Source organism: Pseudophryne corroboree, chromosome 3 (genome assembly GCF_028390025.1).
Source record: "Pseudophryne corroboree isolate aPseCor3 chromosome 3, aPseCor3.hap2, whole genome shotgun sequence".
Lineage (NCBI taxonomy): Eukaryota > Metazoa > Chordata > Amphibia > Anura > Myobatrachidae > Pseudophryne > Pseudophryne corroboree.
The window spans coordinates 8531640-8553195 of record NC_086446.1 but is presented as its reverse complement, the minus strand read 5'-3'; the positions used below and the strand labels follow the sequence as shown (position 1 = coordinate 8553195).

The 21556-nt window shown below is 42.3% G+C and overlaps 2 protein-coding genes across 2 annotated transcripts in view; both read left to right on the top strand.

Annotated features, from left to right (window-relative positions):
• Window positions 1–21556, top strand: part of LOC135054525 (zinc finger protein ZFP2-like) — a 152371-nt gene that overhangs the window by 23567 nt on the left and 107248 nt on the right. Inside the window, exon 3 of the mRNA XM_063957660.1 lies at window positions 1367–1558. Coding sequence (XP_063813730.1) covers window positions 1367–1558 — 192 coding nt within the window. The remainder of the gene's footprint in view (window positions 1–1366; window positions 1559–21556) is intronic.
• On the top strand, window positions 2381–19591 carry LOC135054524 (oocyte zinc finger protein XlCOF6-like). The gene is made up of 4 exons (XM_063957659.1): window positions 2381–2503; window positions 2622–2719; window positions 2866–3334; window positions 16698–19591. The coding sequence occupies exons 1-4, from the start codon at window positions 2401–2403 to the stop codon at window positions 18485–18487; spliced, it is 2460 nt and encodes an 819-aa protein (XP_063813729.1). The 5' UTR covers window positions 2381–2400; the 3' UTR covers window positions 18488–19591.

Here is a 21556-nt window from a genome sequence, read left to right as displayed (position 1 = left end):
ACACTTCCTTCCTTCTGGTATGGAAGTGTGTGTGCGTGTTTTTCTTGCCTGAACAGGTCGTCCTTCTCGCTTTAATCCTGCTCCTGCCTTAGAGCTGAACTGAGGCATGCTGGGGGCTCAAAAGTTTAACCGTTTGGTGCTTGATCCTCTCACCCCATCTGCAACCCAATGTATATCCTGTGGATACTGTGTACCTTGTAGAAACAGAGTTAACCATGGTAAGTCTACCATAACTCTTGATTTCTTCTTGCAATTGTCTCAGCACGTAGCGTCTCAGACTTGGTAGTACTTTCCTGCCGCTCGCCGTTTTTGATTTTTCATCATGACAGGGCAGTCCTACGGACCAAACCAGGGCTACCTTCCCAAGGTGGTATCCAGATTTCATCTCAAAAAGGAAATTGTTGTTCCGGCATCCATTCACATGGCCTCTCCGCGGGGGAATCCTCCTTAAATGTGGTCCATGCTCTACGTGGACCATACTAGTTCCATTAGGAAACCGGATTAACTTTGTGTCCTCTATCGATTCCACAAGTGTGGCTGGCCAGCCAACAGACAAACCCTAGCTTATTGGCTCAGCTTGAATATCTCCCAGGCGTACACTCAAGCTGATCTTCCAGTACCAAGTACTGTCTCTGCTCTCTCTTCTCGCTCTGTGGGACCTTCGTGGGCAGTCCACCGTTGTTCATCTACTCAACAACTATGTTTGGCTGCTACATGGTCTTCTCCCCACACGTTTCTAAAGCCCAGTACCCACGGGCCGATACAGGAGAGATGTGTGCTGAGCGAACCGCTCAGCACAATTCTCTTCTTCCGCTCAGCACAGCGCAATCTGTGCTGAACGTGTGGGGGGAGATGGTGGGGCCGCTCATTTCACCCAGCGGGTGAAGTGAGCGACCCACTAGATTGGCCTGCTTGCAGGCCAAACTAGCAGCAGCGATAGCGATGTGCGGGGCCACGCATCGCTGTCGCGGAAGGGGCTACACACGGAGCGATCATGCTGATATTCTAAGCAATCTGGTCAGATTGCTTAGAATATCGCTCCGTGAGTACCCCCCTTTAGGTTCTATGCCTTTGATACATTTGCCTCTCAGGATGCAACGTCCTAGGAGCGTTCACTCCCTATTTCAACTGCTTTGGGACATCCCTATGGACCCTGAAGAAGAAAATAAGAGTTATGGTAAAACTTATCTATGTTAACTCTTTTTCTTTGAGGTCCATAGGACTCACCCTGTCGCACCTGTCTTCAATGGGTACACAGCGTTAGATATGTTTGAATAAAATCAAATATTTTAAATAAATCCATATATTTCATTTATTTATACTTGTCATTTACCTTTATTAATGTCCCCTTCCCCCCAATACACAGAATTACACAGTAGTTAAGAAGACATCCGGTGAGTGTGAGACACCTAGCAGCCGTCCCTGTGTGTCAGGAGGACTGAGCAAGACCCGGAGCCCCATCACAGTGCCTCCACCTCACTCACTGATACATGAGAGACACAATGACCAGAAGATCCTGGAACTCACCAACAAGATCATTCAGCTGCTGACTGGAGAGGTGACTGCTGAGAATGCGGCATTATACAGTAACACCAGGGAACGTGTCTGGGTGATGAGACCGCTAGGAATGGGACATTATACAGTAACACCAGGGGATGTGTCTGGGTGATGACTGGAGAGGTGACTGCTGGGAATGGGGCATTATAAAGTAACACCAGGGGACGTGTCTGGGTGATGAGACCGCTAGGAATGGGACATTATACAGTAACACCAGGGGATGTGTCTGGGTGATGACTGGAGAGGTGACTGCTGGAAATGGGACATTATACAGTAACACCAGGGGATGTGTCTGGGTGATGACTGGAGAGGTGACTGCTGGGAATGGGGCATTATACAGTAACACCAGGGATGTGTCTGGGTGATGAGACCGCTAGGAATGGGACATTATACAGTAACACCAGGGGATGTGTCTGGGTGATGACTGGAGAGGTGACTGCTGGGAATGGGGCATTATACAGTTACACTAGGGGACGCGTCTGGGTGATGACTGGAGAGGTGACCGCTGGGAATGGGGCATTATACAGTAACACCAGGAGATGTCTGGGTGATGACTGTAGAGGTGACTGCTGGGAATGGGGCATTACAGTAACACCAGGGGACGTGTCTGGGTGACGACTGCTGGGAATGGGGCATTATACAGTAACACCGGGGATGTGTCTGGGTGATGACTGGAGAGGTGACTGCTGGGAATGGGGCGTTTTGCACTAACACCGGGGGACATGTCTGGGTGATGACTGGAGAGGTGACTGCTGGGAATGGGGCGTTATACAGTAACACCAGGGGATGTGTCTGGGTGATGACTGTATCACTGTGTGTGTCAGGCTTCTATAAGGTGTCGGGATGTCACTGTCTGTCTCCATGCAGGAGGGGGAGTATATAGAGGAACACAGGGGTCTGTACAAGGACGTGATGATGGAGAATCACCGGCCCCTCACATTATTGGGTAAGAGGAGACTGTCATGTATTGTACAGGGGAGAGCAGGTATGGGGGCCCCTATATACACACATCACCTGATAATCACATATATACACTGTACTCAGTCACTGTGTGTCTCCTACAGATGGGCCCAGTAACAGAGATACCCCAGAGAGATGTCCCCGTCCTCTGTATTCCCAGGATTGTACAGAGGAGAATGACAGGACCCCACAGGAGGATCAGGTAGGTGGGATTTAGGGTCTCACCCATATTCCAAAGTGACTGTCACTATGTGATGTATAGAGAAACTGTGTGTTTCATATATTCTTCTGTGTTGTCTCAATAAATGTAGGTACTATTAAAGTCTTATTGATTTATGGGTTATTTAGGGTGAAGATACAGAGGAAGAAGAAGAGACGTATGTGACTGATATGAAGGCAGAAGATACAGAGGGAGAAGAAGAGACGTATGTGACTCGTATGAAGGCAGAAGATACAAAGGGAGAAGAAGAGACGTATGTGACTGATATGAAGGCAGAAGATATAGAGGGAGAAGAAGAGACGTATGTGACTGATATGAAGGCAGAAGATATAGAGGGAGAAGAAGAGACGTATGTGACTGATATGAAGGCAGAAGATATAGAGGGAGAAGAAGAGACGTATGTGACTAACATGAAGGCAGAAGGTATAGAGGGAGAAGAAGAGACGTATGTGACTGATATGAAGGCAGAAGATATAGAGGGAGGAGAGACATATGTGACTGATATAAAGGTAGAAGATACAGAGGAAGAAGAAGAGACGTATGTGATGGGTGATCAGCAGTGTACGGAGGAGGAAATCCCTACAGATATCAGCACAGGTGAGTAATAATACATACTACCACTGTCCTGTTACTCTCCTATCTGCTCAGTTCTCATCTCTACTGAAGCTGCAATGTAACTACATTGGTTCGCCAGAAGGCATTGCATGTTGGATTTAGCATTTGTTTGCTTATTCCTCCTGACACAGTGACTAAAATCTACCAAAAATGTACAAGAAAACTAGATATCATTGAAATTGCAAGTGCATGAATAAAAAAAATTAAAAATAAACACCTGGAAGAAATACTTTCTTCTTCAGAGTCCATACGGAGTCCACAGGTATACCATGGGGTTGTGGATTGGAGAAGTCTGGGCACCAAACAGTTAAGTTTTAGCTTCCAGGATGCACTGATCCTACTCCCCTATCTCCTCACCCCCAGCTAGAGGCCTAGTCAGTATTCGTTTGGTGCCAGCGGGAGCCAGGCATCTTTAGACAGGGGGATTGCTTTGCAGTCCCAAGCATTTATTTTATACTTTATGGGGTGTTACAGGTGGGTTAAGTTCGAGGAAACCCAAATGGGTGGATTCTCAAAAAAGTACTTCAACAAATAACTTGAATATATAAATATGAATTTATTGTATACTTAGCTAAGGTTATAGATTAATTCAGCAGATGTTCAATACAGCAATCACATCAGCATTCTCAGGAGCCCCGCCCTCTGCGTCTAGAGGCTGAGTTATATTCAGATCATCCTGGCACTTCTGAAGTCAGTGATTCATCCAGGCGGATCAAGGCTGATTTAACATTGACAATTTCTACCTTTGACAAAAACTCCTGAATAAGCTATTTCATACGTACAAAGGTCAAATTAGGAAATGTACATAAATGCTAAGAAACAGTAGGGGACACTGTTGCCTCAATTTTAAATGTTTGAAATAACATATATACAATGTTTAACATGGATTATGTAGATTAAAACAAGATGAAATGTCAATGTCTCAAGATTAAAACACAAACATTCTAATTTTGACTTATGTCCAACTCCAAACACTGACACTCAGAAACACATAAATTTGTAATAAAAAAATATATATATTTATTTTATTTTTCTCTCTCCCTTCTTGTCCTATTAAAAACACTATATTATTGTCATAATAAACACCAACCACCTTTCTAAAGGTATAAAATAAAGCACTGATAAAATAATCTGAATTGTGTATAGTCAGTACACACCATGACATGTAATGAGTAACTAGTACTAGTATGTGTACTTAAGTTGTACTTTGTATTTGGTGCTAAAACACCGGAAAACATGAGTTTGAGAATAGTAGAACTTATTTTTTGTATCACTCCTAATACATGGGGTTAATGTCAGCAAGGGTGAGGAAAGCTCTCCCTGATATCTACTTCCCCGGCTCAGCGCAAACCCTCAGGGAGGTTTCCTGTCTTAGAGCTGTACATTTGAATCCTTTTCCCGGTGAAACGCTCAGTTGCTATTGGGGCTTATGTCAGCAGGTCTTAGGAGGGTCCTGTTTACCTGTATACTTTTCCTCTGGATCAGGTTTATACAGCACGTGAATCCTACCAGACTTTGTGACTCAATGGGGGGGAATTCAGTTGTTTGAAAAGTTGGTTGGGTGTCTGTTTTTTCCTATTTGATAGGAAAAAAGCAGACATCCAACTGACATTTGAAAGCAATTGACTACCCCCCAAAAAGTTGATTCAGTTCCTAAATGATTTATGCATTGTATGTAACTTGTGTTAAGATCTGCTGTGTAATATATTATGTATACCCTGTCTGTACAGGCAGTGTATATATTAGATTCTGAGGCCTCATCTGGTCGGGAGACTTATGCTTCAGAGTCTGAGTCTGCTTCATGGGAGGAACACAGTTTGGTTATTCCGTGTCATATCAACACACTTTTTGATAATTTTACCCTACAGGGCGTGGCCTGGCAGACGAGAGAGAAATACTGTGTATACCTTGGATGAGCTCCTGCCCAGCGTCTGCTATAATATAGCTTTATACTGCAAATTAGCCTGCCTGGCTTACCCTTTTCACCCTACTTACCTTCCCCAATGGTCTGCAATAAGGGGAATTAGGTTGTGGAGGCGGGAGACGCTAGTTGCGTCTTTGCAGGCTGTGGCCTTTCCTCCCTCTACAAGCCGGGACCTTGAGTTGGCCTGGGACCTGCTGCGGTCTACCAGGGCAGTGGAACAGAGACGCCTGCACCGACAGCCACATAATAACTCTCCCTGCTCTCTGGAGAGTAAACAGGCTGACTTGTGCCACCTGGCCCTACTATACAGACCTGAGAGACGCTTTTCCATGAAGCTGTGGCTGTTTGTTGCTGTTGGCGGTTACTGGCTGGTCCGTGGCTGTTGTCCTCTGCGTCCACTGCAGTATCCACTCACTGGACAGTATACTTCAACAGCTATTCCACCGATGGGCTGGGTGTTTTCATTTTGGAGAATTGTTTATGCAACGTGGCCTAGTGTAGGCATAGGCTAAATGACCACAACTACGACTTCATCTACTAGAGTGCAAACTACACTTAAATGAGTTTCCTGGAATGTAGAGGTGCTGAATACTACTGTTAAAACCCGATCTTGTCCTTTTGCAAGAAACCCACTGGAAGTCCTCTGACCCTAATGTTGTGAGAGACACATGGATAGGGGAATTTAAAGTGGCCTCCTATACGTCCAAACGGAGGGGGTTTTTAATCCTCTTTAATAAATATCTCACATATCACATTAGAGATTGTTTATATGACTTGGAAGGCCATTATCCATTTATTAAGCTCACCATTTACGGAATTCCTTATGCTATAGATACTATATATGGCCCCATTGTCCCCTTTTTTCAGACATTTATGATAAGTTGCAGGACTGGGCGGATGGAGAAATTATTTTAGGTGGAGATTTAACTGTGTTTAGTCTTCGGCTTTGGCTAGATCTACTTCTGCTAGTTCTCAAGGTACAGCTAAACCCCTTCTTTGTTCCTGAAGACCAATTTACTGAAGCTCTGTGATCCCTGGAAGTGCCACCATCCTGAGTCTCGTGAATATACATTTTACTCACATCCCCATCACTCCTCTTCTCGCTTGGACTATTGGTTGGTCACTGATACTCTTACAACGTGTAGTCAGACCCAGACAGAACCCATAACTTTGTCTGACTATGCTCCGCTATGGTTCACTAGTAAACTAAATACCTGTGTCTCCCTATCATATAATTGGAGATGTCCTGCATATATGGAGAAATCATCTGATTTTTGGACACATTTGGAGCAGGCGCTCCTTAATTATGTGGATGACAATATAGCACATGTAGAAGATATACATTTTTTGGGGTCAGCCACGAAGCTGGTGATACGTGGACAGATTATGGAATATGTTTCCAGGAGACGCAGGTTGTTGACTACTCAATTATATGATCTTGGTCGCAATTTGACTAAAACATAGGATACACTTCTATTACAGGATTCGCCTGAACACTGACAGGCCGATCTAGCTGCAAAACAGCTTTATGACTAATTATGCACCGAAAGGGCGAGGTTTTCATATGATGTACAACACAATAGATTTTTTTGAGGTGTCAACTAATCCGGCAGATTGTAAGCAAATTTGTCAGATCATACTCTGCTCCTTCTCGTATTTCTCAATTAAACACTGACTCTTCATCAGCTGTCTGTGATACGCCGTCTACCTGACGCGTTTCTCCAATATTACAAAACCATGTATGAGGCACTCCCTGATCACCCGAATATGGGTATGCAATTTCTTGAGAAGGCGGGCCTACCTGTTTTGATAGAGGAGGAAAGAGAGTCGCTGACGGAACCGGTCACAGAACCGGAACTACTTTCCTTAATCGGATCATTACAAAAAGATAAATCTCCTGGCCCAGATAGTTTTAGAGCGGAGTATTATCAAATATTGGCTCCTCATTTAATACCTCATTTGCTGACTTTCTATAACTCTCCACCTATGGGCTTTAATGATGCTAGAATGGTAGTTTTTCTGAAACCTGGGAAAGAATCTCGTTTTGTACAATCCTATAGACCAGTGATTTTCAACTTTTTTTTAACTCGCGTCACACCAAACAATATTTTTAAATTGCCAAGGCACACCATCAGTCCCCTACATGGAAAAAACATGCACATTGGCCCCCACAGTAAGAAAAAGCCCCCCACACACACATTGGCCTCCACAAAAAAAACCAAAGACATTATTCCCCATAGAAAAATCAATCACATTGCACCCCACATAAATCATTTTGCTCCCCACATAAATTACATTGCTCCCTACATATAATATATTCCTACCCACAAAAGTTACATTGCCCCTACACACATTATTCCACACATAAGTTACATTGATCCTCCACATAAATTATTCCCCACAAATAGTAGCCCCTACCGTCATCTGTCTTTCTCCATGTCTGTCCCTCAGTGGTGGGGGCTTGCTTCCAGTGCTGAGAGTACTGAGCAGCGGGCAGGCAGGAGCGGTGTGGAAGCAGAAGAGTGGGCTGCCTGCCTGCCTTGTGGGATGCGGCGTCCATGACCTATGATGTCACTTCCGCATCTCCATGGCATAGGTCACGGCCCATGCACGATTGCCTCTGAGCCTCCCAGAGCTGCCTGGGCTCACAGTTTGTATTGAAAGTATGGCAGCGGCTCAGGAGCACACCTTACAAGCGGTGGTGTGCCGTGGCACACCGGTTGAAAATGCCCGCTATAGACCTCTCTCATTACTGAATCAGGATCTAAAACTGGTTACCAAATTGATTGCTATACGGCTTCAATCTGTCTTACAACGTCTTTTACATCCTGCTCAGAATGGATTTGTCAGTAACAGAACTTCAGTGCGTAATATTCATAAGCTGATCACAGCAATGTATTGCTCAAAACAATAAGCCTACCAAACTGCAGTTATTGTTAGTTGCGACGCCGATAAGGCATTTGACCGTGTCTCCTGGTCACATATGCTCACGGGTTCTCCGTGTGCAGCAATTTGATATTTTTCGCCTATTTCGATTACTCTATGCGCAACCTCAGGCATGTCTTACGATTAATTGCCTAAACACATCCTCCTTTACCGCAAAGGGACACGTCAAGGGTGTCCTCCCCCCTTCTTTTTAATCTGGCCCTGTATCCATTGATTCGTACTTTTATACAAGAGGTATCATGGAAAGAAATTAGAGTAGGACCTCATGACGTTAAAATTTCTGCCTTTGCAGACCTATTATATTTTAATGATCCACTTCCCTCTTTATTAACTATATTAAGAGTATCTAATTTAATATCAGGATTTTTAATAATTTTTTTGCCAAACGGAGGCATTGGGAGAAGAGGCGAAATTGGGATGAGGCAACTCATTTCCATTTTAAATGGGCTCAAGAATACTTCGTATATTTGGGTGTACGTATTTCATCTAATATAACTGATTTTATATTCTTTGAATAATTCTCATTATATTAACCAGATGATGGAAGACTTTGCAAGATGGCAACATCTTCCGATTTTCCTATTTGGGTAGATGCTACTTATAAAATGATCTGCTTCCCTCATTTTCTTTATCCAATTCAAATGCTTTTGTTTCTGTTGTTAAAACATGATATACAAACAATAAGTAAAGCCCTTACTAAATTTATTTGGGCAAAGAAATGTCCTAGTGTTGCGTCATTTCAATTGAAATAACCTACATCACTAGGTGGGAGTTAATCTTCCTTGTCCAGAAGACTACACCCTGGCCGCCAATTGTAGATACGCCTTAGACTGGATAGGGGGGATTATAAAGCCTGGCGTCTACTTAGGAAACGCTTAGGCCTTCCTTTGACAAACTCATTATTCCAGCCTTTGTTATCAAATCCATTCTTCCAGGATGGGGAGGCTTATGAGACAGTTCGTGGTTGGCACCTTCAGGGTAATTATATATTGAATTATGAATCCTCAGCGATCCTTACTCTATCCCTACTAAAAGAGAAACAGCCAACTCTTTGCTTTCCTCTTTTTGTTAACTTTCAGGTACGGAGCTATTTTACTGGTAAACTATCACATTTACAATCTATAGAACGTCCCTTCCCTTTAGATGGCCTAGTACGGATATATCCAACTTCCCCCTATTCTTCAGCCTTCATTTATTCTCATACTAGGCTAAGACTAGATCTATCTTGGGGAATCTATTTAGGCGTACCCGGCTCAAAATAAGTTCTTTAGTCTTTCAGGATACCAATGATGTCTTTGCTGTGCAGGAGAATATAGAAAACACACGTGGGCTTCAGGATATATTCTGGCTTTTAATGGACTCAGTTGATCCATTATAACAGCTTTAATTAGCATAGATACAAAGAAATCATAACTGTGCACGCTCTTCATTATAATACAATATTAATATTAGTAATTTTAAACACAATGGGGTGTATTCAAGTCTTGTCGGAAACTGCCGTCTTGTCGGAAAGACGTCAGTTTCCGACTGTTTTAGGTCGGAAGGGGTTCCGACCTATTCAATGCCCCCCCCCCCCCAGATTTTCAACAAGTCGGGAATTCCGACTTGTCGGAAAGCACGCAGATCGTGTATTGTCGTAAACGCGGCTAAATACAACAGGTTTTAGCCCCCTTTCCGACAATGTCAATCCGACTTTTAAAAATTTTGGGTTGGCATTGTCGGGAATGCCACTCATTGAATACTTATATGTCGGATCCGACATCTATTGAATACACCCCAAAATGTTTATAATATATTGTCGCTGGAGGACAACATTACTCTACATAAAAGTACTGAAAAGTATGTCTTGTCTAAGGAATGTGGTCCTTGAATGTGTGAAAACAATATCAGACATCCTACACTCCCATGTCGTTCTCACTGCCTCCTATTCATTTAACGTCACTTGATTTGGCGTACTAGATCTATATAAATAAGTTAAATACGATTCTAATAATTTTTAAATGTCAGGGTGGGAAGTGAGTGTCGATTTGGAATTTTGATCTTGTAATTTGGTGATTATAGCATTTTTTCGTGTGTTGTTTAGCCATAAAGGCCAGAAGTCGTCCTGCTTACCACCCCAACAGTAGTATTGGTTTTTCATGTATTCAGTCTTAAGTTTTTCCTCCTGTAAGACAAAGGCCTCCAGTAAGGCCTTCTCCTGAAGGTATGTGGCTTTATTTTCCTCTGTAGCAGAAGTCAAGAATTGTTGGTGTGAATAGTGTAACCTACTGGTTAGAGAGTGTATTTTTTCCTTTCTGTCTTTATTATGCCTGGCTACATATGATATGATATGTCCTCGCGTGACCGCTTTAGAAGCTTCCCAAAATAAAACTATGTTCTCCCAATGTTGTATATTGTCCTCTACATACGCCTGCCAGTTAGTTGTAAGATATTTTTGGAAATCTTCATTTTGTGTTAGGTACATTGGCTATCGCCATAATTTAGGGGTACGTAATGGGTTTCTCTGTGTCCATGTTGCACAAAACAGGTGGATGGTCAGAAATTATGTTGTCAATAAAGGTATGAGTTATACGTGTGAAGGAGGACTCCTCCACTAAAATGTAATGCAACCTCGTAAAGGTGTCATGCAAACGCGAGTGGAAGGTATATTCCTTACTGGAGCCATTTTGTTAAATCCACACATCAAGCAGAGCATGTTGAGGACATAAACAAGATATACCCTCTCTGTTGTTGGGTGGAGGGGGGTTCTGTGGGCTTAGAGTGATCTAGACTACGTTATGCAGTGAGTTCATATCACTGCCAATAATTAAGTTGGGTGTAGAATTTGCATCAACAAAGTAGAAATGGACTGGTAAAATGTGGAATTTGGGGAGTTGGGTGCATAAAGGTTAAGTAATGTAAAGTGTTCGCCGTGAATTGTCCTATTCAGCATAAGGTATCTTCCTTTACAAGTCAGCCACAGTTTTGGTTATTTCATAGGGGTGGTCTTCAGTATGCCGACTGACGGGATCCCGGCGCACAGCATACCGGCGCCGGAATCCCGACAGCCGGCATACCGACACTTATTCTCCCTCGTTGGGGGTCCACCACCCCCCTAGAGAGAGAATACAATAGCGTAGCGCGCTACCGTGCCTGTAGCGTTGCGAGCGCAGCGAGCCCGCAAGGAGCTCATTTGCGTTTGCCACACTGTCGGTAAGCCGGCGGTCGGGCTCCCAGCGCCGGTATGCTGGTCGCCGGGAGCCCGACCGCCGGCATATCGTAGTGAACCCATTTCATAGTCAAGGTTCCTATTGAATAGGATCGCCACACCCCGTTTTGTTTTTTATACAGAAAGAGGCGGAAACACAGTGTCCCAACCAAGGGCTTTTTAAAGCTGAATTAGTGGTTTTTAACCAATGGGTTTCCTGTAAAAATATACTATCAGGATGAGGATGCTTTAAATGGGTGAGAACCCACGATGATGAAACCAACGTCCGTACATGCATGGTTTAGGGAAAAAAAAAGAGAAAAGTATAGAAAAAGAAATGGTTAAACCAAGTCAACAAAACAATAACCATATTACAGTTGCTTTTAGTAAATCACCCAACGCCATAAGGGTGATTCAGTTAGAACCACACAAATTGTCGGACCATATAGTGTGGTGTTGCTTACAATTGCAAATTACAACTTTGTAAGCCATCAGCCATTTGGGTGTGGGTTGGTATCTGGGGTGGATTAAGTGATTTTAAAGTAATTCCTGCCCTGGATTGGGTCATCAAACATATGTATTTTTCTGTCAGCATTCACCCTAAGCTTCGCCAGGTATAAGACAGCAAATGTTAGTGTTATTTTAAAAAATGTGCTGTTACAAACTGCAAATGCAGCTTGCATTCTGTTTGTTTTTATGTTGTGAGGCTGTTGTATTTCGGTTAGCATTCCAGGTTTTCTTATGTACTTGTTTGGGGTACTGTTGCGGGCCGCCTTTGATGAGTCTGTGTAACTGCAGCCTGTCTCCTGTATGTGTGGCCTTTGCAGTCTCACCTGTCAGATAATTAGGCCATTAGCTTGCGCCTGGCTTTCCAGCCATTCTTTTTGGGGCTTGCTTCCTATATTACACAGCCTGCCTTTCATCTGAGGTTATAGCTTCTTCTTGGTAGCTGTGTCCGGTCCCTGTCCTTGGTGGAATCTAGAATCTGTGCTGTCTGTTCCAATTGCTAAGCCTGCTATCACTGCACACAGTGTAATCCTGCTCTGAAGCCGGTTTCAGTCTAAGTGTCTCTGGATCTCTGCTTCCCTTCAGGGGGTTCTGTTCCAGTTCCAAATTCCGTGCTTCTTAATAATTCACATCAGACAGTTTAAGCTAAATCCTGGGATTTGCTTTGGTTATTTTTAGAGTTTGAGTTACCTCTTGTATTTGATTATTTGTATCATCCTGTGCATTGTTGCATTTACATACCATCTGTGTTTGCTTATTATTCCACCCTGTGCATTGTTGCATTTCATATACATTCAGTGTTTATTATTATATCACCCTGTGCATTGTTGCACCTACGTACAATTTGTTTATAATCTCTGAGTATTAAGCAGGGTTATTAAGGTTCTGTTCTGTGAAGTCTCATTGAACTGCATCTACTCCTGCCCAGCCTCCAATAGTCGCCTTGTCCTTACATAAGACCTGGGGGTATCTGAGTACGGAGTGGACCTAATTCACTCTGGAAAGGCGGTTGCTATAGGTGGAGCCTAGCATTACAGTAGGCTAAAAGACTGCTGGGCAGGGGATAATTGCGTGAGCATCACCAGGTACTACCTTATAAACCAGGGGACTGAGTAGTCTTCATAACAGGTGCTTACATACAGGAGTAAATTATCTACGTCATTGAGTGACTAAACTTGAGAAATCTTAAAAAATCTGAATTTGGAAATCACGCACCTGGTGGGTGTGGTGCTTGAGGTATGCAATAAAAACATTCTCTTTGACCCTGTAGTTAATAAATTTGGCTATAACAAGACGTGGTCTTACATCTCGGGTCTCCCTATCAGGCCCTATTGGGTGGTCTCTTTCAGTCATAAGCGTGCCTGACGTGGTGCTGGGGACATTTAATACGGCTATGATGATCATTATTTCCGTATCCTTCACCGATTTGGGGATGCCAATGAACCTCAAATTACTGCATTAGGTTCTATTTTCTAAATCCTCTAAGTTAGATTCCAACTTGATGTTAAGTTGGACTTGCACCTCTGCAAACTGGTTGAGTTCTGAAATGGCATCCTCATTGTTGGCGCGCTGTTCCACCTCAACCAAGTGCTTAGTGTTTGTCCCTAGATGGGTTAGAGTACTATTAAGACGCTGGTATAGCGTCTAATTTTTGTTCTATCAGTGAAGTTTGTTCCGGATTCAAATCTCTTGAGGATTCACGTGATACCTAAAGATGGGCTTTCTGGAGGAGTGGTAGAGAGCAATAAGGTCCCTAAGTTCAGGTTAGCGGGATTCATAATAAGGGTGTTTGGAATGTTCTTAGTATTGGTCCTATTTTTATTTCTCATGATTGGTGTTTAAGGATTTTTCCATGGTATGAGCAACTAACTTAGGCCAGGAATTGAATGTACCCGCAATGATGGTTTATGGAGGATCACATTTTGTTATAGTCACTATAGCGACCCACCAAATTAATAGCTCACATTTGTTATAGTGTGTAAAGTACCATGCACTTTGAAAAAGTCAGTACTACAAATTAGTAGATATACATTAAAGTCAGTTATGGTCTGGTAGCTACAATAACACTGAGGTTGTATATTACTTGTAAGTTGTAAAATGTTAATGTATTCAATTCAGTATTTAAGTTAAAGCATAGTATGAAAAGGCAATTATGGTTAATCACCACTAGGTGGTAGAGTTTGCCTGAAAATATACCTCAATAAACCAAATGTAGCAGAGGATATAACCTGAGGTAAGATGACCAGGAGCTACAGTATGTCACCGGCAGCCAGTAGTTGAGAAGCAGTGTTCTCCGAAGGCTATTGAGCAGCTAACACCAACCAAGGTCCCTGTAGGCAATGTCAGATGAATGCGCTTCAGCAATTCCGTCCCGTACAAGTAGGGCAGGGCAACAGGTTCCCCTACAGACTCCCACTTGACACCACCAGCCGTGAGGGGCACAATGTCCTTTTCATGTTACCTATATGAAGGATATTGAGGGCAGCTACCCAAAGATTGGCCTCAGTAGCCCTCCAGGTCTGTTTTCTTCCCACGCCACACGCCTCCGCAACCATTGGAGATATGAATAAATCGGAACTGCAGCACTCCAGCGCAAGCACAGCCCCGGGTGTCTTCCTGCAACCTATGGCTTTGCAGCTGCCGGAGATGGTGATGAAACGGCACAGCAGCAGCCTCAGTTTCTTCCCATGTCCCTACAGCTGCCGAAGATGAAGCAGCGTGTCAGCCCTCCAGTGCAAGTACAGCTCCGGTGTTCTAAAGTGCCTCCACAAACACCACAGATGTGGACAAATCGGCATGACAGCCCCCTAGCGCGCACACCGCTCTGGTGTCCTCCCGCATCACACACCTCCATGGCTGTCGGGGAAGAGGATGGAGCTGCACCTACACTCAATAGGCCACCCAGGACGTCAGTTGTCCACTGCCTCTGCGCCAGCTGCCGCCAGTGAAAGCACAACAACAGAAGCCCACCACGAATAGCAGGCCATCTGATGGAAGACCTGCATCAGTCTTCAGTGCTGGTCTCCAGTCGCCCACCGATCTCCTCACAGTGTGCCAGGTGAGGTGGTTTATATTGGCAATTCCTGTTGAACTCAGGGTGGGAAGAATAGTATGGGTGATGTTCTCGTGGCAATGGCGACTCTGTCCCGCACGCAAGCAGGCCCCAGCATGATCAGGCCAGATTCTGGTGATTACAGGGTTCCATCCAATGTAACAATCGGGTCCTCTAGTTGGCCCACCCATCCGGCACTCAAATCTGTGAAGTGTGCATTGTTTTTGTCACAAATACTTGCCGACGGGTTCAGTTTAGGCCAAGCAAAGATGGAGCCTAAGGTAAAATGCGGCCATTGTGATGCTTCGCCAACCGGAAGTCTCTCTCTCCTTTTTTGATTTTTTTTTATCCAGAAAGAGCTTTCCTAAGGACTAGGTCTGGATTCCTTCCTAAGGTTCTCCAAATTTTATATCACTGTAGAAATTGTGGTTCCAGCCTTTCATTTTCCTAACCCTTCCACAAATTATGTGTTGTGGGAGGTGGTACGAGCACCTCAGATTTATGTGGAGCGTACTAGATCTGCCCATAAATCTAATACTCCTTTTGTTTTGTATGGTTTTCACAACAGAGGCTGGCCTGCTAGCAAGCAGACCTTGGCTTGATAGATCCATATGATCATCTCTCAGGCATACATGGAAGAGGAGCTTCCGGTACCTAGCATACTCAAGGCCCATTCCACTTTAGTGGGGCCTTTGTGGGCGGCTAGCCATGGGGTATCTGCTGGACAGTTAGGCAGAGTGGCCACATGGTCTTCCATCCACACTTTTCTTGGACATTTGTTTCTCATGTTGCTGCCTTTGGGGCGAGGAGTTCTCCAAGCTCAGGCATCTCACCACCCTTAAGGGAAACAGCTTTGGACATTCCCATGGTATCCGTGTGGACTCCCTATACACTCTGAAGAAGAAAATAAGAGTTATGGTAGAACTTACCTTTGTTAACTCCCTTTCTTGAGGATGATATGCCCTGTGTTGGGATTACTGTATAATTGACCACACTGATTCCTTTCAAATAAGGTAACCATTATACAGGTTGAGTATCCCATATCCAAATATTCCGAAATACGGAATATTCCGAAATACAGACTTTTTTGAGAGTGAGATAGTGAAACCTTTTTTTTTTGATGGCTCAATGTACACAAACTTTGTTTAATACACAGTTATTAAAAATATTGTATTAAATGACCTGCAGGCTTTGTGTATAAGGTGTATATGAAACATAAATTAATTGTGTGAATGTACACACACTTTGTTTATTGCACAAAGTTATAAAAAATATTGGCTAAAATGACCTTCAGGCTGTGTGTATAAGGTGTATATGTAACATAAATGCAATCTGTGCTTAGATTTAGGTCCCATCACCATGATATCTCATTATGGTATGCAATTATTCCAAAATACGTAAAAATCCCATATCCAAAATACCTCTGGTCCCAAGCATTTTGGATAAGGGATACTCAACCTGTATTTATATCTGCCAGATTGATGGAGATAGTTAATGTACATTCCTACCTCATTTTCAATATTTTCTGCAGTGTAGTGACATAATCTCTGCCCCTTTTGTTACATTACCGCACACTGGAAAGGTAGGTAATCCTCACCCCTCCCTGTTTCTTTCCATGTTTCATTTGAGCTACATACTGAGGATGAGTCTTACTCATCCTTAGCACTGAAGGGGTTAAACAACTAAAGCTCTTGTACTGACTAATACTATGAAATTCTGTTATTTCCAGCAGACGGATGCACAAGCAGGGATCCTTTGAAGGGACATCTTGTTTTGTCTCCAGATTTTAAAGAAGAAAATAACCCCACACAAGATTCTTCACAAGAAAACATTATTACCCTAAAAATACATCCAGTATTTATCAGTGCAGATAAATCAGCTGAGCCCTCTAATCATGAGGAATGTTCTGCTGATAAATTGGTTATTGTTTTACCCAGTACAACTGATTCTGCTTGTATATGTTCTGAGTGTGGGAAATGTTGTAAAACATTCAAAAGTCTAATTAGACATCAGAGAAGTCACACAGGTGAAAAACCATTTCCATGTTCTGAGTGTGGAAAATGTTTCAGAAATAAATCACATCTTGTTAGACATGAGAGAACTCACACAGGTGAGAAGCTATTTTCATGTTCTGAGTGTGGAAAATACTTCAGAAATAAATTACATCTTGTTAGTCACGAGAGAAGTCATACAGGTGAGAAGCCATTTTCATGTTCTGAGTGTGGAAAAGGCTTCATAAATAAATCAAGTCTTGTTACACACGAGAGAAGTCACACAGGTGAGAAGCCATTTTCATGTTCCGAATGTGGAAAATGCTTCATAAATAAATCCCAACTTGTTATACATGAGAGAAGTCACACAGGCGAGAAGCCATTTCCATGTTCTGAGTGTGGAAAATTTTTCAGAAATAAATCACATCTTGTTAGACATGAGAGAACTCACACAGGTGAGAAACCATTTCCATGCTCTGAGTGTGGGAATGTGTTTACACGCAAATCAAGTCTTGTTGAACATCAGAGAACTCACACAGGAGAGAAACCATTTTCATGCTCAGAGTGTGGGAAATGTTTTACACACAAATCATATCTTGTTGCACATCAAATGCTTCACACAGGTAAGAAACCATTTTCATGCTCTGATTGTGGGAAATGTTTTATAAAAAAATCAGTTCTTGTTACACATCAGAGAAGTCACACAGGAGAGAAACTATTTCCATGTTCTGAGTGTGGGAAATGTTTCCTTTCTAAATCCCATCTTGTTAGACATGAGAGATCTCACACTGGTGAGAAGCCATTTACATGCTCTGTGTGTGGGAATGTCTTTGCAAGTAAATCGAATCTTGTTGAACATCAGAGAACACACACAGGAGAGAAACCATTTCCATGTTCTGAGTGTGGGAAATGTTTTACACAGAAATCAGTTCTTGTTGCACATCAGAGAAGTCACTCAGGTGAGAAACCGTTTCTATGCTCTGAGTGTGGGAAAGGTTTCATAACGAAATCACATCTAGTTAAGCATGAGAGAGCTCATACAGGTGAGAAGCCATTTACATGCTCTGAGTGTGGGAATGTGTTTTCAAGTAAATCAAATCTTGTTGAACATCAGAGAACACACACAGGAGAGAAACCATTTCCATGTTCTGAGTGTGGGAAATGTTTTACACAGAAATCAGTTCTTGTTGCACATCAGAGAAGTCACTCAGGTGAGAAACCGTTTCTGTGCTCAGAGTGTGGGAAAGGTTTCATAACTAAATCACATCTTGGTAAACATGAGAGAACACACACAGGTGTGGAAAATAGTTTCCTAAAAAAATCAGCTCTTGTTACACAGCCGAAAAGTCACACAGGTGAGAAACCATTTCAATGCTCTGATTGTGGGAAATGTTTTAGACAGAAATCAGTTCTTGTTGCACATCAGAGAAGTCACACAGGTGAGAAACCATATCCATGCTCTGAGTGTGGGAAACGTTTCATTACTAAATCACATCTTCTAAGACATAAGAGAACTCAACACGGGTGAGAAACCATTTACATGCTGTGTGGGACATATTTTTGCTTGTAAATCAAGTCTTGATGAATATCAGAGAACACATACAGAAGATAAATCATTTCCATGCTCTGAGTGTGGGAAATGTTTTACATATAAATCACTTATTGTTACACATCAGAGAATGCACATAAGGGGAAATACATTTCTGTGTGCTTATAGACAAAGCTGCAGTAATATTTAAATAATGTAAAATCCATTGATATTATTCCTAAACATTATAAACACAGGCAAAAGTTAATTTTCAGCGTCAAAAATATGTAGACTACACTGCGTTATGGAGGACAGGTACTATATGCAATGCTCTCTGTATTGTATGGCTCTCACTAGATTTATTTTTTATATCAGTTACTATGTTGCACTCTGTATTGTATGTCGGTCACTAGGATGGTATCTTTACTTTATGGCAGTCACTAGGATGCTCTATTGTATATTAGTCACCAAAATGCTCTGTATATTGGTCACATGGCTACTTTAAGTATTTGGTTACATTAGGATAGTCTTAACTGCACTAATAATTCACACAACCCTCCCACACACACAAGGTAAGAATGTGAGTATTATATACCGTACACTGTTGTGTACTGTCTGGTTTTATATTGTGCTCTATGAGTATTATACAATGTAGTATGTGTTTAAGGTTGTCATGCTTTGTTGATATATTCCCACCTACATGAGACCACTTCCAGTATTTTTTCCAGGGCCAGTTTATGTTTTCAAATCTTAGCTATCGAAGCGTACAAATGTGTCCTCATCCACCGTTCCCTTTTTGCTTCATTTGCTAAGATGCTCCATCACGAGTAGCAATCGCACCACAACTTGACCTTCCTTCCCCATGGCCTGGACTGGTGACTTTTTCTAGATCTGTATAGCGCTACAAACAAAAATCTGAGTTTTTGGAAGTACCATTAGTGCTGCATATAGCTGAGCGTAGTTCGCATCTGGTTGAATTTAACCCATATATTGCTTTAGATTTAGTTTCATTTTGTATTCTAGACTTTTTATTCTGTATCTAGTGACTAAACACAGTAACTAGCAGTACTGTACATATATAAACCCGATCTGCTGTTGTGTTGTCTGTACATCTAAATAAATATAATAAAGTTGTAATTTTTGTTTGTTCATTCCGGCATCATGCAAAAACTACGGGATGAATTTGGATGGCACTATCGCTGGATAGCCTAGTAACTTAGAAACTGAGGTATGTACTGTATTATCTCGATGTGACATCAGGGAGAGGAGCAATAGAGGGAAAACCAGACGCTTTACACTCGAATTGTGCAGGCTCCTCAAGTCCAAAATGACTATATGTATATAAATATAATTTCTGGGGAGAAATATACTTCTAGGGACTGTTTATGAACTATGGAGATGGGAAAAAGAAATCGGAAGACATCCACACAAGCGAAAACCCCGGGCAAACACTAGTAACAAAATAAAATCTAATTAACATCTGAGTTGTCGACGTTACATGGGAAAAAGAAAATGAAGGAAGCAAGCAGATTGATAGAAATAACTACAACTAATGAAATAACCATAAATCATACAAACATTGAGTAAAACCATATATATATATATATATATATATATATATACATACATAGAAAAAGGATGTGTGTAGACTGGTGCGCTTCTTCTGGAGTCGACCGCACGGTTAAAACTTTTGACGTGGTTTAAAGAAATTATCTGGTACGCATTTATATATATCGCTACAGTGTTGTCCAACACATACAAAACTTACTGCACCATAGGCGCTTGTTCTTCTCCTCTTTTTTGCTATATATACATACATACCTGAGTTTTACTACTGGCCCTTTTGTATTCCTGGAGATCCCTGTAGTAATCTTTTACGGGGCTTTCTAACTGCCCACCCTAGGGTTCAGTTTTCCTGTTCTACCACTACGGTCAGGCAAGGCAATACCACACAGAATGTCCCTTATAGTAGACTCAGCCGAATACCTAAATCTGCTATGACCCGCCAGATCACACAGCTGGTAGATGAAGAGTCAGAAAATGTTTCCTATATAGTCTAGTGTACAGGGTGTAAGTGGTCCTCTGTTGAATGAGGAATCTCACCTCACCACCTCTCTTCTCGAATAAGATGCATTTAACCCTAGAAGTTAAACCTATAAATGGGAACATATGTCTGGAGTGGAAATCCTGGAGTGTCACCCACACGTATACACTGAAGTGCCAAAAGTCATGATATAGATGGTGTCATAGTGAGCCCCTTTTCTTCTATCTAAAAAAGATTATGGAATCTGCAGCACCTCATAAATAAATGATGATGTTGATGACTGTTTGGAGCCTAGAAAGGGCCCAAAAGTTGAAGGCTCTGTGAGCATCATTACCTGAGGATCTATGTTACGGGTAGGGGAAAATTTTTTAGAACAGCTATTTAAAATATTTGAACCATTGATATGAAGTTTCTTCAAAGTCGGGGAGAAATGTATTAAACCTTCTAAAGTGGAGTGTCTTATAGTAACCTTTAGGAGGCAGGGACCGGAGGAAGAACTGACTCCAGCCTTGTGTTGCTCCTTCCCAGCTTCCATTTATTGTGTGGATAATGGTCCTGTGGCCTCCTACAGTAAGGAGAGGATAAGCACTGCTGTGGGTCTAACAACATAGAGAGCGGCTTTCCAGTGGATCCAATAATATGACCCTACGTTCATGTAGTCAGCATGTCACCTATCACAAACCCAAAACATAGGGTCTATGTACTAAGCCTTGGAGAGAGAAATAGTACCAGAAATCAGCCCCTAACTGCCATGTTTCATCCGGTGTTTGAAAAAAAATGAATTAGGAGCCGATTGGTTGGTACTTTATCTCAGTCCACTTTACCTCTTTCTTAAGCTCAATACATAGACCCTAAAATACCTCTTCTGCTAATAGAAGGGAAGAGAAACTGGCCACAGGTACCAGCACTCTGCTAGAGGAGGAGATCCCTGTAGAAAACTGCACTTGACATAGAACATTTAGATACACACTTTTAGTACCCTTTGTCCAGAGGAACTCACTGATTCCAGATCTGGTATGTTCTGT

Coding starts and splice junctions, on each gene's coding strand:
- LOC135054524 (XM_063957659.1), top strand. CDS start 2,401: ATGTCACTGTCTGTCTCCATGCAGGAGGGGGAGTATATAGAGGAACAC. Junction 2,720..2,865: donor GGACCCCACAGGAGGATCAG/GTAGGTGGGATT, acceptor TGGGTTATTTAG/GGTGAAGATACAGAGGAAGA. Junction 3,335..16,697: donor CCCTACAGATATCAGCACAG/GTGAGTAATAAT, acceptor TGTTATTTCCAG/CAGACGGATGCACAAGCAGG.